This window comes from Oncorhynchus clarkii, chromosome 5 (assembly GCF_045791955.1).
Source record: "Oncorhynchus clarkii lewisi isolate Uvic-CL-2024 chromosome 5, UVic_Ocla_1.0, whole genome shotgun sequence".
Lineage (NCBI taxonomy): Eukaryota > Metazoa > Chordata > Actinopteri > Salmoniformes > Salmonidae > Oncorhynchus > Oncorhynchus clarkii.
Window position 1 is genome coordinate 61,957,544 of NC_092151.1, and position 20,594 is coordinate 61,978,137.

Consider the following 20,594-nt stretch of genomic DNA (forward strand, 5'->3'; position numbering starts at 1 on the left):
CAGAAAGTCATAGTCTGGCGCTTGCTGAGAGATGGTGAGAGAATAAGAGAAAGAGGGAAAGAGAAAGAAAGTCCATCAGTAGGACAGAATAGCTTCTTTTTTTCCACTGTTTTTCTTGATCTTCAAGTGTTAACCCTCATTTATCCAGTATAGTAAAAGCCACAAGCGCCTCTTTCTTTATATATATGTGTATATAATACGTATATAGAAATCTATTTGTTGTTGCTGCTTTTTTGTTTGTTTGTTGCTTAATTAACAATTCAAGTCTCAACAAGAAAAGTTTCACATCTTTTTTCAGTTTTTTTTTTTTTTTTTTACTTCTCTTGTATTTCTTGCACTGTGCCGTTTGTTGCGTTGAAGTCCTTCGGTGTAGCTGCTGCCAACTCCTTCACACCTTCTTCAATCTCTTCATCATTGCAATAGCCTACGTCTTCTTCATAAGTAAATGCTGATATGTCTTCGAAAATTCCTTGTGTGGATTTTTTTTAAACATAATTTTTGTTTTCAAAGAAAAAAAGTTGAACTCCAAGATATCTTCAGTTGTCCTCAAAACCTAAAAAATAGAGAGCAAATTGTTAGGTTCATTTGGACTCTGAAGAAAGCTCAAGCTAGATGTATTAAACCATACCGGGTCATACAGCTACAAAGACAAGGTATGATTACACAAGCACATGTATTTATAACGTCCTACTGGGCATGGTCAGCTCCTTACACATCTAGGTTTTTCTCACTTCATCCGTTGACTTGACCTCGAGCCAAATTCCTCGCTCCTCCCTAGTTTCACAGCTGGCCTGCCTTATCAGGAACTGAAACTAGACTGTTGCCCTTTGCCTCCCTCCTTAAGATCATTGATATTCAACAATAGCATGTTTGAACAGAATATAAACTTTCTGCACTTCCCCTTGTCTCACTCAGTAACTTTCCATACACCACCTTCCTATTCGCCCTCCATTGACCCCAACATATATATTCCTTATGCATGTAAAGTAATCAATAAGTTCTAGTATGGTAACATGAAGAAGTATGTTTCAAGCTAGAATCCAACAAAGCCATGATTAGATCTAGCTTGCTTTTATTTGAATGTTTGATGTTTCTTGATGAACAGATTTTACAGCTTTTTAAAAAAATAGTTAAATTATGCCCATGATATCAGTGTGATAGTTTGGAGAAAGCCAGCCCACATTTGCAAATCAATCTATCTTTGTCTATCATGATGACAGATATCCTATTTCTAGGTGACAGGCACTCTATAAGTCTGAGTCTATAAGAAAGTCCACTGGGCTTACCTGTGCTGTTGCAGTGAACACTGAGGGCTAGGTTGTGTCAGTAAGGGCGGCTGGCATCCTTCGGTCGTTTTAACTGGACTTTCAACCTCTTCATTCCAATCTGAAAGCCGTTCATGGCTTGAATAGCTGCCTGTGCGCTAGCTGGGTTGTCGAAGCTCACAAACCCTAGGAGAAAAGACAGGAAAAGTGTATTAGCCTAAAAGCTAAAACGGTCAATATGGAAATGTCGCCAAATAGGTTTCCAATGACTTCAATTATGAGGAAACAAATAAAAGATTTCATTCAATGCACTCGCATTATGCATGGACTATTTCAGATTATATCAAAGGGATAATTTTGATGGGAACCAAAGTAATATTTGGAACAATATTTAGCATTTTCTGTCATTTGAACCATTTTGCTTCTTAATGTAGCTTTGTACAAACACTATCAATGAGCATGCCATTGTGGCTGTTCCACTTGCACAGAGAAGCAGAACCCACACAGGTGAACACAGAGACAGGCCGACGCAGAAGCACATGCGTACGGCGCCAGACACTCAAGTCCAAACTCATGCTGAGCATCCTGTTTCCATCAACTGTAAAAATAAAGCCTTGAAAGTCAATGACCAGAAACTGCAGTGGAGTGTGGCTCCGGTTGATGCACTCCCCAGCGTCTATAGTGTCATTAGGAACAGTCGATGACCCATGGAAAAACAGCAGGAGCCTCCCCAGGTCCCCTGACACCTGGGAGGGGAGGTGTCTGCCTACACTGTCCCATTAGGGGGATGGGTTACGGGGGACAGAGGGAGGCAGAGAGGATGAGAGGGGTGCCCTAGGCTGGCCCTGCCACGAATAACAGGGAAGGATGTGGACGTAAAGCAGGTTTAAGGGGAGCTCTTAATGTCAGCTTTTCTCCCAGCACCATCAGTCTGGGTTTATCCCTCTCCCTGCCTTCTACATTAATTACCCTACAGAGCAGCCCAGTCCCCAGACCTAACATTACATTGTAAATGCATAGTGTATTAGTCAATACTGCAAATTTATATGTTATTAAGTCCCCCATGAGAGGCGGCAATCAATTTTGCCCAGGGATGTGCGGCTCCCTGAATTGAAAACAAATGTTGATCTATAATTGTCCTTTACCTTACCCTCATTTTTTCTCCCCCCTCCCTTCATCCCCACTTTTTTTTCAAGCCCAAAGGCAGGTCTGGTCTGTGGGTTGGCAGAGCCAAGTGGGACCAGGGCCAGGTTGGCGTGTGAATCAGCCCCAGTGCGCCCTGGGTATTGGGAAGTAGTGCGGGTAACAGAGCGGTGATCTGGATGCTGATACAGCAGAAGCCCTCACATGAGTTTTCAGGTCAATTTCACATCCACACAGTATTACAGTGGCACAGGGACTGTGACTACATACATGGTATTCCCAAGATTGGCTGTGAACAAAATAGCTAAAAGCTTTTCAAACTCAAAGGACATCCTTAGTAAGATAAGAAGGGAAATATAGGCTACCAACTTGTTTAATGTAAAAGTTACATTTAGTTGAAATAGCACAGGAATCATACTATCATGATAATATATAAAAATGTAAATATTTAAGTACAGATCACCTTGTTTGCGATACATGAAAATGATATTTAAGATAATAGATTGATCGATAGAACAAACATAGACCTTCTCTCTATGACCTACTGTACTATGGCTCCATTACAAAACTCACCGAAGCATTTGCTCTGGTTGGTGGCTCGGTCCATGAAGACCTTGGAGGAGATGACGCTCCCGAAAGGCAGAAACATCTGCATGAGTTCATTATCTCCAAACTCCTGTGGCAGGTGGTAGATGAACAGGTTACAGCCCTCGGGCCCTGCGAACACACAGAAACCATGGCAACCACAATCAGACCTATTTACTGCTTTATTTACCGCTGCCTGCAGACCCGTGGCTTCTCATTTGGCCAGGGAACAGATCTGAGGGGCACGACTAATGGAGTGGCAAAGAAATACATTTGTTAGGAGTTCGGTAACATTATCTTGAAATAATAACAACGCTGTGTTTACCACCACAAATACAAATTGTGAATTTTCCAACTTTGATTTGATTTTGCACGGTGTGGCGGCATGACATCACTGAGGTGGCGACTTGATGATGTGTTTTCGTGGAGCGGGGAGCATTACACCTCTATTCGAGCATCTAATCTAGTAAAACCTCTCAACCTTTAATCAAGACAAAGGCCGACATAATAATAAATGCATATGTCTTTGAGGAAAAGCTGATTGGTAATGACTTAGAAAGAGTGAAACCAAAATGACCTTTACACACGGTTGTCATCATAATGCTGTGTAGGACAATCAACTAAGCAGATTGAGATGTGACCTATAAATGTGTTTGAAACCAGTCAATGGATTACACAACGCAATCAACCATTAGATGCTCAAATGTAATCTCTATGTTGTCTACATTTTGGAAAAGGTTAAAGCTAAAGTCAATCCTGCTAGACTGCATCACATCCAAAGATGCTAAGATGACGATGCTTGATTACTTTTCTTTCCCCCCAGATAATACCTTCACACAGCTAGAGTACTATGTAACACTTTCTAAAAAGGGAACATGTAATCACTGCATTATAACACCTCGACAACATTACCAGGAAAGTGTAATGCCAAAATCTGAAAGACAATAATTGCAATGAAGCAATTAACAGTGAATATTTAACCATTTATAATAGTGTAGTACAATAGTTGTAAAAGAGTGTTAGTAATATTGTTCTCTCACCCTCACCTTCTCTCTGTTGCTGCTGCTGGATGACCTGTGATGGCTGAGGCAGTGTCTGGCCTATGGGAGTCAGTGTGCCAGCTGGGTAGATAGCTACAACACATTGAAGGGGAAACACAGAGAGAAACAAGGGTGTTCATGTCAGCGCTGCTGTAGGTTTGGTCATCACTGAATACTCAAACTATTTGTGTAAATATTTATAACAATCTTTATTATAGTAATCTTTATTATAGTTGGTCAGTTGTGCTGTATGCTTTCAGTTACAGTATTGCAGTTTGTCATTCATTATACAACGGGTGGGTATAATTCTGGATGTTGATTGGTTAAAACCGCATTCCAGCGGGTGTCTATTCCACAAGTTACCACCGGCTAAAGCTATGACGTTTAATCTGTTCCATCTCACTGCGCAATCCACTGTCTTATCAGCCCAGCCAGACAATTTATAAACTTGATCTCCACTATAAAAAGCATTTAGACATTATCTCCCATTTCTTTTAGACTAGCAATTAGTTTTCAACAGCTGAGATTTGTATAAACCTTGCTGTCTGTCTCTCTGACATTTGCAACATTGTTTCAATAATATTGAAATTCGATCTCCAGCTGTCCCATAGTAATGAAAGTGTCTGGAGTCGGGACAAGACAGACAGGCAGATTTTCACAGCCACTCGAAATCATGAATCAGCTGGCATCATTTCTATGGATACATACAAAGAAATACGAGTAGAAAACAGGCCAAATGAAACAAAATACAGCTAGGTTGCAGTCTTTCCAGCGTCAGTTAAAAATGATTGGCGTTAGCTGTGTTGTTGGCTAGTTCCTCTGAACAACAGTGTCCTGACAAGAGAGCACAGTTTCTATGCCAGGTGAAATCGCACATAATTGTTATGGATGTATCCAAATGTCACCAGAAAGCAGCTTTAACAAACGCAAATGCAGCTACTTTGCTGTTATTCTGGCTGCACTGTTTGATGTGACTGTAAATTAGCCGTAGTTGGCTAGCTAGCAAGCAAGGAATAGGAAAGTTGCCAGCCAGTATGGCATTTAGAACAAACAACTGGGTCCATAGATACAGAACAACAAGACTGACCGACTGGGTCCATAGATACAGAACAACAAGACTGACCGACTGGGTCAATAGATACAGAACAACAAGACTGACCGACTGGGTCCATAGATACAGAACAACAAGACTGACCGACTGGGTCCATAGATACAGAACAACAAGACTTAATGACTGGGTCTATAGATACAGAACATGACTTAATGACTGGGTCCATAGATACAGAACAACAAGACTGACCGACTGGGTCCATAGATACAGAACAACAAGACTGACCGACTGGGTCAATAGATACAGAACAACAAGACTGACCGACTGGGTCCATAGATACAGAACAACAATACTGACCGACTGGGTCCATAGATACAGAACAACAAGACTGACCGACTGGGTCCATAGATACAGAACAACAAGACTGACCGACTGGGTCAATAGATACAGAACAACAAGACTGACCAACTGGGTCCATAGATACAGAACAACAAGACTTAACGACTGGGTCAATAGATACAGAACATGACTTAAAGACTGGGTCAATAGATACAGAACAACAAGACTGACCAACTGGGTCCATAGATACAGAACAACAAGACTTAATGACTGGGTCCATAGATACAGAACATGACTTAACAACTGGGTCCATAGATACAGAACAACAAGACTGAACGACTGGGTCAATAGATACAGAACAACAAGACTGAACGACTGGGTCCATAGATACAGAACAACATGACTTAATGACTGGGTCCATAGATACAGAACAACAAGACTTAATGACTGGGTCCATAGATACAGAACAACAAGACTTAATGACTGGGTCCATAGATACAGAACATGACTTAACGACTGGGTCCAAAGATACAGAACAACAAGACTTAATGACTGGGTCCATAGATATAGAACAACAAGACTGACCGACTGGGTCAATAGATACAGAACATGACTTAACGACTGGGTCCATAGATACAGAACAACAAGACTTAATGACTGGGTCCATAGATACAGAACAACAAGACTTAATGACTGGGTCCATAGATACAGAACAACAAGACTTAATGACTGGGTCCATAGATACAGAACAACAAGACTTAATGACTGGGTCCATAGATACAGAACAACAAGACTTAATGACTGGGTCCATAGATACAGAACAACAAGACTTAATGACTGGGTCCATAGATACAGAACAACAAGACTTAATGACTGGGTCCATAGATACAGAACAACAAGACTTAATGACTGGGTCCATAGATACAGAACAACAAGACTTAATGACTAGGTCCATAGATACAGAACAACAAGACTTAATTACTGGGTCCATAGATACAGAACAACAAGACTTAACGACTGGGTCCATAGATACAGAACAACAAGACTTAACGACTGGGTCCATAGATACAGAACAACAAGACTGACCGACTGGGTCAATAGATACAGAACAACAAGACTGACCGACTGGGTCAATAGATACAGAACAACAAGACTGACCGACTGGGTCCATAGATACAGAACAACAAGACTGACCGACTGGGTCAATAGATACAGAACAACAAGACTGACCGACTGGGTTCATAGATACAGAACAACAAGACTGACCGACTGGGTCAATAGATACAGAACAACAAGACTGACCGACTGGGTCCATAGATACAGAACAACAAGACTGACCGACTGGGTCAATGGATACAGAACAACAAGACTTAATGACTGGGTCAATAGATACAGAACAACAAGACTGACCGACTGGGTCAATAGATACAGAACAACAAGACTGACCGACTGGGTCCATAGATACAGAACAACAAGACTTAATGACTGGGTCCATAGATACAGAACAACAAGACTGAACGACTGGGTCAATAGATACAGAACAACAAGACTGACCGACTGGGTCCATAGATACAGAACAACAAGACTGACTGACTGGGTCCATAGATACAGAACAACAAGATTTAATGACTGGGTCCATAGATACAGAACAACAAGACTTAACGACTGGGTCCATAGATACAGAACAACAAGACTGAACGACTGGGTCAATAGATACAGAACAACAAGACTGAACAACTGGGTCAATAGATACAGAACAACAAGACTGACCGACTGGGTCCATAGATACAGAACAACAAGACTTAATGACTGGGTCCATAGATACAGAACAACAAGACTTAATGACTGGGTCCATAGATACAGAACAACAAGACTTAATGACTGGGTCCATAGATACAGAACAACAAGACTTAATGACTGGGTCCATAGATACAGAACAACAAGACTTAATGACTAGGTCCATAGATACAGAACAACAAGACTTAATTACTGGGTCCATAGATACAGAACAACAAGACTTAACGAGTGGGTCCATAGATACAGAACAACAAGACTTAACGACTGGGTCCATAGATACAGAACAACAAGACTGACCGACTGGGTCCATAGATACAGAACAACAAGACTTAACGACTGGGTCCATAGATACAGAACAACAAGACTTAACGACTGGGTCCATAGATACAGAACAACAAGACTGACCGACTGGGTCCATAGATACAGAACAACAAGACTTAACGACTGGGTCCATAGATACAGAACAACAAGACTGACCGACTGGGTCAATAGATACAGAACAACAAGACTGACCGACTGGGTCCATAGATACAGAACAACAAGACTGACCGACTGGGTCCATAGATACAGAACAACAAGACTGACCGACTGGGTCCATAGATACAGAACAACAAGACTTAATGACTGGGTCCATAGATACAGAACAACAAGACTGACCGACTGGGTCCATAGGTCCATCGGTCTATCAACCGAACCAATAGAACGAACGACCAGCCTGCTTGGGTAGCAACCCTACATTTGTGTCGGGACTATATCTCGTGGAAGGACGAAATTGTATGAATATATTCATCAAAATCATGTTTTTTTATGAGAATATGTCAATCATTATTTGAATATGTTAGTAACCTGTTGTATAAAAGTGATAATGCCTCCAAAGACCGTGCAATATATCCCCCAAACACCGCTTTCTCTGGCATTATCACTTAAATGTAGCATGTAAGGGATAATCAACGAGGGGCTATGCGTTCTATGGAAAATAACGAACTACGTGGAAGGTGTGTTGCACTACACGCTAGAAATGTGTTGTTCAACATCCACTGAAGTAGCGAGCAAGTTCACTAGATCGCTACAGTAGTTGCCAATGGTAACAGATCAAACTCTTACTAGTTTAGCTAACCAAACCATCAGTTTGCCATTATGAAAATCGAATTTAACAATACCAATGTTTTCAGAACATGTAAGAATGAACTATAGCCCCTGAATTCTTCCGTGCCAATATACCATGCCTTATACGGAAATGATGAGCGCCCTAGTATTCCCTTCACAACAATAAGAAACAAGTATTAAACAATTCCATGGTATAATCTGCATTATAAACTGGGTGGTTCGAGCCCTGAATGCTGATTGGCTGTATCTATAACCGTATTCCGCGGATATGACAAAACATTTATTTTTACTGCTCTAATTATGTTGGTAACCAGTTTATAATAGCAATAAGCACCTCGGGGTTGGCGTTGCATAGTGCATAAGAACAGCCCTTAGCCATGGTATATTGGCCATATACCACGCCCCCTTGTGCCTTTTGCTTAATTACACCATGATATTGTTGAATACTAGTTTCTGATTTGCTTGAAGGGCATTCTAGAGCGTGCATTATTTCCCTATAATGAACAGCATGGTAGAATTCAATGGCTATAATTAATTCTTACCTGTTTTGTTTGAGCCAAATTGAAAACATTATTGGCATTGTTGAATTCGATTTTCATAATAGCAAGCTAGAACTGATGGTTTGGTCAAAAAAAAATTACAACTAAAGCTCATTGACCTATCTGTGGTTTGGTTAGCTAAACTAGCGAGTCTGTTTGTTTGGCTTAAACTTGCTAGCTACTTCAGTAGATGTTGAACACATTTCTACAGGCAAATGAACACATTCCTAGTGGCAAATGTGTTACATTATAGCCATGGTATAAAAGGGATAATCAACTCGCTAAGGCGTCGTAGAACACACCTTCCACGTCGTTCATTATTTTCACATAGAACGCATAGCCCCTCGGTGATTATCCCTTACATAATGTTAACTAGTAGAGATAAAATAGCACATGTGTTGTAAGAAAGTAGTGTAGGGTTTCATTACCATACTACAAAAAATGCATCATATGAATTTACTGCACCTCAGTTTGGTATGAGCCTTGAGGTCTTAATCTCAGTGTGTACATAAGGCCTACCTGTGTATTGCTGTACTCCGGTGAAGGCTTGCTGGAGGGTGTCTGCAGCGGTGGGGCTCTGGGTGGAGTAGGACGGCAGGCCGTTGCTGTACATGGTCTCCACGGCGGGATGTCCGTTGGGCTGATGGTGGGGGATGCCCGTGAAGCCGTTGACGATGGGAGTGACGATGCTGGGAGTGGTGATGTTGGCTGGTGGAGAGCTAAGACCTGCCGAGACAAGGACATTTCTACTTTTACAGACTATCGAACACACACACACACACACACACACACACACACTTTTGCTCGCTACACATCCTCTCCATCACAAAGACAGGATTCCTACACGAAACTGTCACATAGCAGGCGCTGGTGGTGACACATCCCGCTGGATGACTGGGAAGTCAACCTGTGAAAAATGAGCCTGTCTGTAGTGTTTGTGCGATAGCCTGCTGGCTCCGAGTGCGAGCGGGATGATGAAACCACTATGCAACTCCAGTAAGATTCTGACGAGATAGGGGAGAATACAGTGAAACATTTACTCAGTGTGGACGCGGGTAGCCTACTCTCTTTATATATCATGAAAAAGATCAGATAGCTTGGCACACCATGAGCACATAACACACACACACACACACACACACACACACACACACACACACGGTTGCAGGATGTTTTACGGTTAGAATAGAATTGGATGCTCCTCTCTAGTTCGATGAATTTTAAACCAGCCTCTTGTTGAAAGTGTGCAATCTTGGGCGGAATGTGAATGAGTCCATTTGAGGAGGATCTCACTATGGATGATGGCTACTTTGAAAGGCTGCTCCGTGGTAGAGCATCAGCCCTCGCTGAGAAACGGGCCCCCTGGGGACCACCTTTCAATCTGGAGCCAAGACGGGATTGGACAGAAAGGCCGGTTGTCACGGAAACCCTCAGGCATGCCATCATAGCAATTTGTCCGCCTCGGTAAAGAGCCCCTAAAGAAAAGTCCACATAGGGATGGATACATACGGTGGGTATGCTATGCTGCATGGCTGGGAGTAATGCTAATGCCTTGGTAAATAGGCTGTGGCTCACACACAGAAAAACCTGCACAGAGCCATGTCAGCCTGAGACTACCCACGCACTCGGAGCACAGTTTAAGCAGTGGGGAGCCTGACACTCATGCAGCCAACCGCTGTGACCAGGGGAATTGCCCGGGTCCCGGCGAGAGCTGTTGTGTCTTTTGCACCATTTCCTTTTTTTAAGCTCCCTGCATTTGCTTGTTTCCTGCAGAACTGTGATGAATTAGACTGCAGCTCTGGCCCATTCTCTGGCGGGGCCCAGGAGACTGCTGCTCCCCGTTCTGAGGGTTCAGACAGCCAGTCTGGCCGACCACACGCACTCTATTGTACCGCGCCATAATGCAGCCTCTCCATCATCAGGGAAATTCATTTTCCAAGGCTTAGCAGTGGGCCGCGGCCGCCTTGTGCTTCAGGGTCAGCAGGCAGACGCAGCACACGTGTGATAAGAGCCCAGAGAAAGGAGATTCTAAAAGTCACAGGGTGGGAGATGATGCTCGTTGGGGACGTTTGGCGCCAGAGAGAGCCCAGTGGATCATGGAGGAGACACAGCTGCAGGGAGTCATGTCCAAGTGTAATGTGAGCGACTACAGCTTCAAACTAGAAAAATAGTATTTATGGTTGTAAAATAATAGTAGTAGTAGTAGTAATTGCAGTAGTAGTACTGGTAGTAATAGTGGTTTCATAGGCTATGGGTTAGTTATAGTGACATATTTTGGGGTGGTTTGTAGCTGTATAGTTGTTATAGTGGGTTATAGTGGGCTAGTTTAGTAGACTAGAGTGAATACTATATCATCATAAGCCATAGAATGAATTACTATGATCAGGGCACCCTTGGGAATGAGACCCTGGTATCAATGGGTTTTCCCTAAATAATAATTATAATAATAATAATAATAGTATAATAAAAGTGTTTTTAACCTCTCAAAATTAATGGGGATACATTCTGAAAGTGTCGTAGCAACGATTTCAGTTTAGAATGTTGAAGCCTGCGTTCCAACATTGAAAGGAATGGGGATACAACAAGCTTTATAATTTTTGAAGTAGAAACGGAAGCAAAAAGCTGTGTTGAAGCCATCTATGTTGAGTCAGTTTGTGGTGTATCCAAATTTTGCCTTCGAAATCTATGGAGCTTTTATGCACATCTTAAACGGTTATAGTTCAAAAAGTATACATGGTATCAAAAAGCTGTATACAAGCACACTATTATAGACCAGTCTGCACATTTGAGTTTGAATGGCGTTTCTAGCTTAAACGGTTGAAGACTAGTTGCGACCAGAGTTTTTCCCATTCAAGTCTATAGCACCTGAAATGCTGATGTATGATTTTTTTTAAAGCATCAGTGCCAGTCTGCATGTTTTAAAGTTATTTTGGTGTCGGTAGCTTTAACGGTTTTGGCCCTACAGGTGGCAATGGGAGGCGAATAATAATAATAGTTATTATTACTATTAAGTATAAACCATTTCTAAAGTTGTGCCTTGCTTTCAGCAAGCACACTTAATAATGAATGCTACTCAGCTCTGAGGGAGAGAAGAGGCCGAAAGTGCTCGAAAACTTGTTCGTAGATACAGTACCTACCTATCTAAGGCATGAGTGGATTACGAAGAATATACTGAGAATCTGATTCCATTTTCCTGCATATTACTTTCCACACAACCATACCATTCCATGAACTACCGTTACTGGCAAATATTATGTTCTTAAACATGAGCAGACCTCAACTAATGTCTTTCTAGCTAGAGTAGGAGAAATATTGTACTCCATACGGTGCCATACATAACAAGTCATTTCATTTTATACTCCAGTGGACATATAGCCTCGCATTGTGAAAATCATATTCATAGCGTGTTTACAATGCACACACAAGCATGTGCCTGTTTACATATGCCTGTTTACTGAATGCATTGTCCCATAATAATGACATGTTGTTTTGCACTCCAGAATGGGTCAATAGGAAACTACGGGTCAAGAGATTGCTTATATTTCACAACTCGGTTTTACCTGTCAGCTTTCTAAGGTTATTATACCATGAAGTGAGTATACTACATATTCCACTTGGTTTTATGTTATGAAAGCATAATTACATTTACGTTATTACCGTCTGTTCTTTGGGAAAATTGTTGTGATTGCACTGAGAAAGAAGCAGAAGAGTATTTATTATGCTAGTTATACATTCAAATCAACAAGGAGCACTGGACCCATTTTGGAGAGCAGGACAGTCAATATGAACACACGGACTGTCTCTCAGCGAAGCAAGAAATAAGAATTCATAACAGATGTTTTCATTTATTGATTCAAAAACTAGGTGCGTTCGTACTCGGAGGGCAAACTGCACTCAAACTGTTCTGGTTGTTCAAACGTGAATGAAGAAAGGTCTAAAATGTTTTAAAGGGTGTAGATTACAATTCCAAGAGAACTACTAATGCTACTGAAAATTACTTTTTGTCATTAAAAGGTGTTATTCATGTTAATGTGGTAAAGTCCTTAAAAAGTCCAAAATGGAGTTCTATTAGATGATGCTGAGACTATATATGGTACATATTGTATAAAATGTGATTCGATATAGTGGTCTGTACGCAGCAACCCTGGTAAAATGAATGTGGCTTGTGCCAAAGGGGGTATTCTGTCTGAGCTGGTATCCCATGGCGAACGTGACACACAGCTACCCAAGGTGAGGCCGCCCTGAGCCCAGGCAGGCAGGCGTTCCCACTGAGGCGTGGTGCTGCTCAGAGCCCTTCTGGGGGTCACAAACACTATGTCAAACAGCTCATTTGCTTCAACTGTGGCATTAGTCACTCTGGAATTGTCCTGCATCATGTTTTTGACCCCAATCCAAACCCACTTCCATCAATAACACAATCAGGGCTGAATTGAATGGGAGTGTGGTTAGGCAGGGCCCTATATGTATGTAATGGATGTATTCAGCCCATGTAGAGCAGCGCTCTGGAACGTAACATTATGTGATTTTGATTACACACTTCCTGGTCATGTGATCGACCTAACAAAGGACTGCCGTTCCCCTCCCCATATCTATCCCCCTGGGATCGGCATTTTTTGTTTGTTTCATTTTTGTTTCTCTTGAAGCTCAGGAAGTGCACCTGCTGAACATTATTGTCAAAAAGCATCATCATGCATCATTGTAAGGATACATTCTCTAATCAAGTCAACCATCTGGCAGGCTGCTTATACGCCATCAAGCTGAAATGCTTTACATCTGTTGATCAAATGGGTGTTTCATTGTTTTCAGAAAGCACCCCTTAACATCTCTGGCGTTTTAAACTTTTTCTGCTGTGGTGCACAAGCTTTATGTTGTGATAGGCAGGCGTGCGCAGAGGTGATTCAGATCATTAAAAGAGAGGGTAATGCACCACGTTTACCTCAAGATCAGCCAGGCTTTGAATGGTCATTTTTACGACACTGTTTGTAATTTATGGTAATTCAGGCACTGCATTGTGGGACTTAGCGAGGCGCCTGTCATCATCCAATGGACTTCTTCGGGTTATTAAGGAGATTTAGGCTAAGGTTATGAACATAGAGGCTAAAACTTTTCTATATTTGATGTCTAAGCCGCATATTTGGCACTGCTGAATTTTTTTTGACAAATCTAAGTATAGTGGCAATGCATTGTGTCAAGATATGGAGAGTCGATGAGACAACTTTGTGGGCCAGCATCAGTAAAGAACATGAAAGCATGTCTCTAACATTACAATGAATTATTCCACTTATTCACTGCATGAGTCTCAAAGTCTCTAAGTGGCTCTCAGCTCCCTTAAACAGACAGCCTTGCCAGTAATGTTATGTGCTCCTTCAATGAACTTTAAATAAGTCATGGCACCAGTAGACATGTGAAAGGGGAGGCTGTTGCATACATACACCAGTCTGCTGCCTATCAGCACAGACTCCAATGAATGGAATCAAAATTCCTTTCATATTTATTGTAGTCCTTGGAAACTCTCTCTCTTGCAGTGATTAATAATGCATTGGATTCAATAATAAAAGTAATCAGCAGACTGTAGCTTACACAGAAGCGTGTCAAATGCTAGACATATTTCAGCGCTTCTCGGATTTCTGAGAGGGAACACACACCATGGTGAGCTCTTTTCAATACCAAAGGCCAGTTCATTAAGCTCCTTGCATTGCAGATTGATAAGCCATTGATTCCAACCCCCCTGCAATAGCCTATTTTTCTTATGATTATAACATAGTGGATTGCTCTCTCGAACAAGGGGGTGCAGTATTATGAAGCCCTTTGAAAAGGTTAAATGTATATGAAATGAATATCTGATATGGCTCAGTATTGATTATGCACTTATGTATATTTCAAATCAGTATTATGTATTTGCTGCATACATAGTCCATACAATGTGTGCATAATGAAGTGCATGTGGGGATCCTGTCTCTTGGTCTTTCATCACAGTAGCACTATACTGCAGTCAGGCTTCAGTATAAATACTGAACACATACAATGCAGTGGAATTCTGTCCTGTATTACCAACGAAGAAGAAGCACCGCAGCTAAACTTTTAATCACTGCCTTTGATTGATTACCTGTGTAAAAAAAAGTGCCCACTTTGCATAAAAAAAAATGTCACTGTAAATATTTGACAAATAGCTCCTCTCCAGCCTCCACCACTACCATGCTTAACTTAGTGCATATATACAGTACACAGAATGTGCATATTGGCATGTTCCATCAGATATACATGCATGCATTCAGTCATGCGAGAGAGAGAGATGGTCACTGACAGAAAGCATTCTAACCTGTGATATAGATATTCAGAGTAGAACGTAAATGTGCTTTAAAATGGGTCATGTCAGACAGATGCGTAATCTTGACTGTTGATTCCCTCACAGCTATACAGTTATAATGTTATACAGTTACCAAACTCACTATACTGCAATGTCAGGGGAAATATACAAATAAACACAACAAAGACTTAGAATTTGTATTATTCATTTTGATGCATGCTTTGTGAGAGAGGATCTTGTGGGTTCCTCAGTTTCACAAAAAATGAAATATTGCTGAATAAGCTAATGTTATGCGGTAGCTATCTCAAAGTCCTCTGCTGCGCTCCCTGTAATGTGTCTGTATAGAATGATGGGGCCGTTTGTAATGGAAAACTGAGGGAAGTGCATGCAGATCCCGTGTAAGTGTTTCAAAGCACAAGGTCAAAAGACGGAGGAGAAATTAGTGCCTGTACCTGTAAACGTATCTATTATGCTCCCGATTCGATTTACCGCACCAAAATATATCTGCATACACAACATAAATATGCAAATCACATCAAATGTATTTTTCTTTTCTTTTTTCTCCAACGGAATAATTTTGGATTATCAGTAGGCAGGCATTTCCTCTTTTCTCTTGGCCTTGCTGCAGTCTGAGTTCTCTCTTCCCTCTTCCTCCCCCCCATCTCCCAAACTCCACCCACCCACACACATAAACACACACACACACACACTTACACCCACTCACCCAAAGGGAATGAAACGCATTGCTTACCCAGTGCCTGGTGGAACTCCCCAGACACCGGGGTCATGGAGTTGGGTGGGAGGCCGTTGATGCTGAGTGCCCCCATCTGGTGGAGTTGGGTGGCGGGGAAGGCCATGCTGGGCGTCAGGTAGCCCCCGTGGCTCGCTGCCATGATGGCTGCCTGCTGCTGCATGAGCTGGGGGAACAGGAGGGAGGGAGAGATAGGGAGAGAGGTTAGTATAGAGGGAGGGAGAAGGGAGGGAAATGAGGGATGGGCGGTGAGCGGGAATTAGAATAAAGCGAGAGATGAGAGAGAGAGAAAAGTGACCGAAGAAAGTATGAGGAAGAGAGGGAGCGAGAGAGAGAGAGGTGGGGGGGAGAGGGAGAGAGAGTAGCATAGGAAAGTTATAGAGGGAGGTATAGATGGGGTTGATGGGTGTATAGTGCATGGAAAGTAGAGCGGAATAAAAGAAAGGAAGGGGGGGGAAGTCTGTCAACCTATGTTTAGTGAATCTGTCTTTCCTCACAGTCGGAGGGCTGTCAGCAGCTGTAGGAATCTTTCAATAGCTGTCTGTTGGGCTCATTCAAATCAACGGATTGACATGTGCACATTATTCCTGTCTCTAGGGACCTGGGAAAGTTCAGAGGCAGAATTGAATTGCATTTATCTTCCTTTGTCAAACTTCTCTGTGTGTCCCTCTCTGGTTGTGTAAGGTAAAGTGGAGGGGCAGTGACATCTCTGTGGCTCCGCTCGCTGGGCTCTTTTTAACTTGCTGCGGTGCCACTGGCGTGTCACGAGCAGCAACCTGTAATGACAGTCCATTTACACTGGACACAGTGATAAAGAACTAGGCTGACACCACTTAGCACGAACACACAGATAAACCCATTCTCTATCCAATACTGCCTAGAATATACCCACACACGTCTAGTATTTCTGCACTCCGTCTCAGATACTGAGGGCCTAATTCCAGAGAAAATCCATCATTGTACGAAGGTGTTTACAACCTCTGGACCAGTGGGTTTATCTGGGAAATCAATGTTATTTTGTAGGGCATCTAATTCACGATAAGGAATGCAGGTATGTGTAGGAAAAACATGGACACAATCGGACAATCCCATTCCTGTTTAATATCCCACAGCGCCCTCCGTCCTGTTGAAAAAGTGGATTGGCACCCCCAGTCTGACTCAGCTAAGCAGAAATCAAATGCCTTTGCAACTAGCTAGCTCTGATGTTAATGACGATATTGTGCGGCTGAGGCAGAAGATGCCACTCTCCCTGTATTTGCATGGAGTCCCTGGATAGGAAAAGCCAATTATTTTCCCTCAATGCCCCTGTCAGGTAACCTAAAAGCGGCTGTCCTGCCACAAAACGGGCGCCGCTGGCACCTCATCCATTAGCCACATGCCTTACCACCACTATCTATTAACTCCTTTTGTCATTTGCATAATTTTATCAACATGACAAATGGGGATCATCCATTTTGCTCGGAATAAGATAAATTGAGCTTTTAGGGGTTTGGAAAAAGGGGCGGCATGGAGAACTAAAAAGCACGACCAAGAAAACAAACAATGATAAGAAGTCAATGTGAGAGCTGTGGTTGGTGTGGGATAGAGATGGTGTTAATGCCCTCATTAAGTTTAGACTGGGGTCGGAGTTTTGGGGTAAATGGCCTCTGATCTGATTGGCCCCCGTATCAGAGCATACTGTCACACAAGTCAGTGGCTTTTGTCCCCCTCTCAGGATCTTCTGCCTGCTTTCAATAGGAGTTGGGGACTTGGGGACTCTAATAACCTTGCAACCCATTTGCCAGTGGCCTATACAAGTTGATGGAAGCTGCAGCAGGCCTAGATGGTAGAATAACAGACTGAGGCAGAAGGTCTCCGTATAGCTGTGACTTTACATGCATAGATAATGCAGTCCTTCATGCCAGCTGCCAGATTGTCATGGATAACAACATGGCATTCAGTGATGCTTTTTTCAGAATTAAAATGCAGCAAATTGGAAGCTGAAGCATGTAATTATGTTGGAATGAAGTGGGTAATACAAACTGGCTCTGATAAAAAAGCCTCTGTCCACCAACTGGAACTGTTGACAGAGATATTCAGTCATTTTCTACTATTCATGTGTTTTTCTTTTCTTCTAAGACTTTCATCCATATTCAAAAGCCGTTTCTAGAGTATATTTCTTCTTATTTATCCTTGGCAGTAGCTAGCAAAATGTCTGTGGCAGACAAAGAGCTACATTGCATTGAACTGAATCTTCATCATCATGGCCATAACCTTTTCTCGCTCTGGAATGGAAAGAAAAGAAACGAAGGCAGAAGAAAAGAAGCAGGGAAAAAAGTTGCCCGTGCTACAGCATCCATTTAGTGTCAGGCATCTGCTTCTTTATTGCAACCTGATGGCATTATTCTCCCCTGGTGCCAGCAGGCAATCACCTCTATCACATGGCAATTATCTCTATAGCACTGCTCTGTGACTCGCTGACTCTCAGCACTGTCACATGTGACCCTTCCAGCCAGTCCTGAACGGGCACCGAGGAGGAGGAGAAGATTGGGGGAGTGAGGGAGGGGGAAATGGAGCGAGTGAAAGAGAAGACCCCAGTTATTGAGGTCCTGGACCTGCAGATTGCCTGAAACTGCAGACTGGTGTGCACTCCAGCAGAGAGAACCTGAAGACAATAGAGTCCACTGCAATTGCCTGGCCTGAGCTTAAGGGCTTCATTTGTTACCATCATGCTATGGTGTGTTTCCTTAGTGGGGTTTTAATAGGGTTTGTTTCATGTTTCATCATTTTGGTGTGTGTGTTGATGAAGATTTGGGCAGTTGGTATGGGAGGGTGTCCCACTTATAAGGTCATTTTCTAGGAAATGTCAAGATCCGTACAGTAGCCTTACCTAAATAACAATTTTCTATCTTCTTATATTTGTGACCTTTAATGAATGCATAATATAACACATCCTCCTCGTTATTGGCTGTGCATAGTTCCTGCTTGTGCAATGCAATCGCTCAAGGTGTTGGTAAGGTACAGTCGAGGCAAATCATTTCAATATCACTTGTAAGCTCTTTTTTATTATGATATAGCTGAATTTATTGTGAAACACTTTAGATTTGATCGTTTCCTGATTTGTGTTGGGTTGGGTTGTGGTGAATAGGATCAATTATATCCTGTATATTCTGACTAGTTCCAACAGGGGGCGATGTTTGTCAATGTGAGGAGTACACTCACCATGCACCTCCTGCATATCCACCCACACGCAACTTCACCATTAGCTCACTGTTAAAACTACTGTTTTCTTAAACCATTCATTTTTATTCGATTCAATCGAATACACATTCTTTGGTGATGTTGTGCCTCTAGTGTCGCACATTTTCAAGCCTTCCATTCCCACACTGAAATGGCGTGTATAGCATTTCAGAAACAGAAAGCTGAAATGGCTGTTCTCAGGAATATACACGTGGCTTGAGATGAGAGAAGTGTGACACAAATCAAATTGTGTACAAATATGCTCCATGTGTATTGACAGGCAACAGTTGACAGGAAATAATGGGTAGCTGCTTTATCGTGTTTTTACACTGCTTCTTTACAACAACTATAATCAGCCATTTGGAATGGTATGGGAATAACTTCCTCTCTCCTTGTGTTTCGTGAAATCACGTTTGCAAATGGGATGTTGTCTGTCAGAACAGTGCTGTGTCTATCTTGAAAACGGCACATTTCTCATTTTTGTCAGTGTTGTACCCCTACAATTTGTGTTCACCCCCCCCCCCCCCCTTCTCTCTCCTGGATTGACTAAAATCCAATTTACGGGCTGTCAGCTCAACTCTATAATCCTATCCACTGCTGTATTTGTGAAATAGCTCTTTGAATTTGCCATTTACTGTACTGTGGATATATACCGTCCCTGTAGATGTCTGTATTCCATACCCTGCTAGCTATACATACACTGGTAAACATATGGATGGAGGAGCACATATCAGTGGCGGCTGCTGAAGGGAAGACAGCTCAAAATTATGCCTGGAATGGCATTAATGGAATGGTATCAAACACATGAAACGTGGATTCCATGTGTTTGATACCATTCCACTGACTCCGTTCCAGCCGTTATTATGAGCCGTCCTCCCCTCAGCAGCCTCCACTGGTACATATAAAGAGGCTTTTGAGATAGTCATTCTGTGTCATTGCGGGTTTTGTTCTTGGTATAATAGTTTTTCATAGAGTAAAGAAACATTTAAGGTGTATCACTCTGTTGCAGTTAATTCCAACCCAATAGAGAGCAAAGGCTGTCACATGCTGCAATAAGCATCTAAGTTTGTGTCTGCTATTCAATCAAAACTGCATTAGTGGAAACCCAACACTGAAGAAAAATGACATTGTTCCTGTGCCAAATGAAAGTACATTACAAGTAATGGAATTCATTAGACATAATGTATATAGTGGAATAAAACAAAACTAGCTGTAGGCTATACATTCATTACAACATACCTGAGGGTTGAAATGATCTCATAACAGAACGTTGTACAACCTCAAAGCATTACAATATACAGTATGATTCATATCTCATGGAGAATTTCACTTACAATGGTATCTGTCACTGTAGTCTTGAAAAAATACAATTTGACCAATTGTATCCATAAATCCCACTATTTTTTTAAACTTCAAATAACTATAACTAATAAAGACTGTATATGAATAAC

The 20,594-nt window shown here is 42.0% G+C and overlaps 1 protein-coding gene across 4 annotated transcripts in view; it reads right to left on the reverse strand.

The window, feature by feature from the left end:
• Positions 1-263: 263 nt before the first annotated feature.
• The window catches only part of LOC139409159 (CUGBP Elav-like family member 5), a 251,431-nt gene continuing 231,100 nt past the window's right edge, over positions 264-20,594 (reverse strand). For all 4 annotated transcript variants that reach the window (XM_071153936.1, XM_071153935.1, XM_071153934.1 and 1 more), the window contains 6 exons: positions 15,925-16,090; positions 9,386-9,592; positions 4,034-4,126; positions 2,982-3,125; positions 1,287-1,451; positions 264-553 (listed from right to left, as the gene is read on the reverse strand). In XM_071153936.1, the coding sequence (XP_071010037.1) occupies positions 1,324-1,451; positions 2,982-3,125; positions 4,034-4,126; positions 9,386-9,592; positions 15,925-16,090 (738 nt within the window). In that variant the 3' untranslated portion in view covers positions 264-553; positions 1,287-1,323. The remainder of the gene's footprint in view (positions 554-1,286; positions 1,452-2,981; positions 3,126-4,033; positions 4,127-9,385; positions 9,593-15,924; positions 16,091-20,594) is intronic.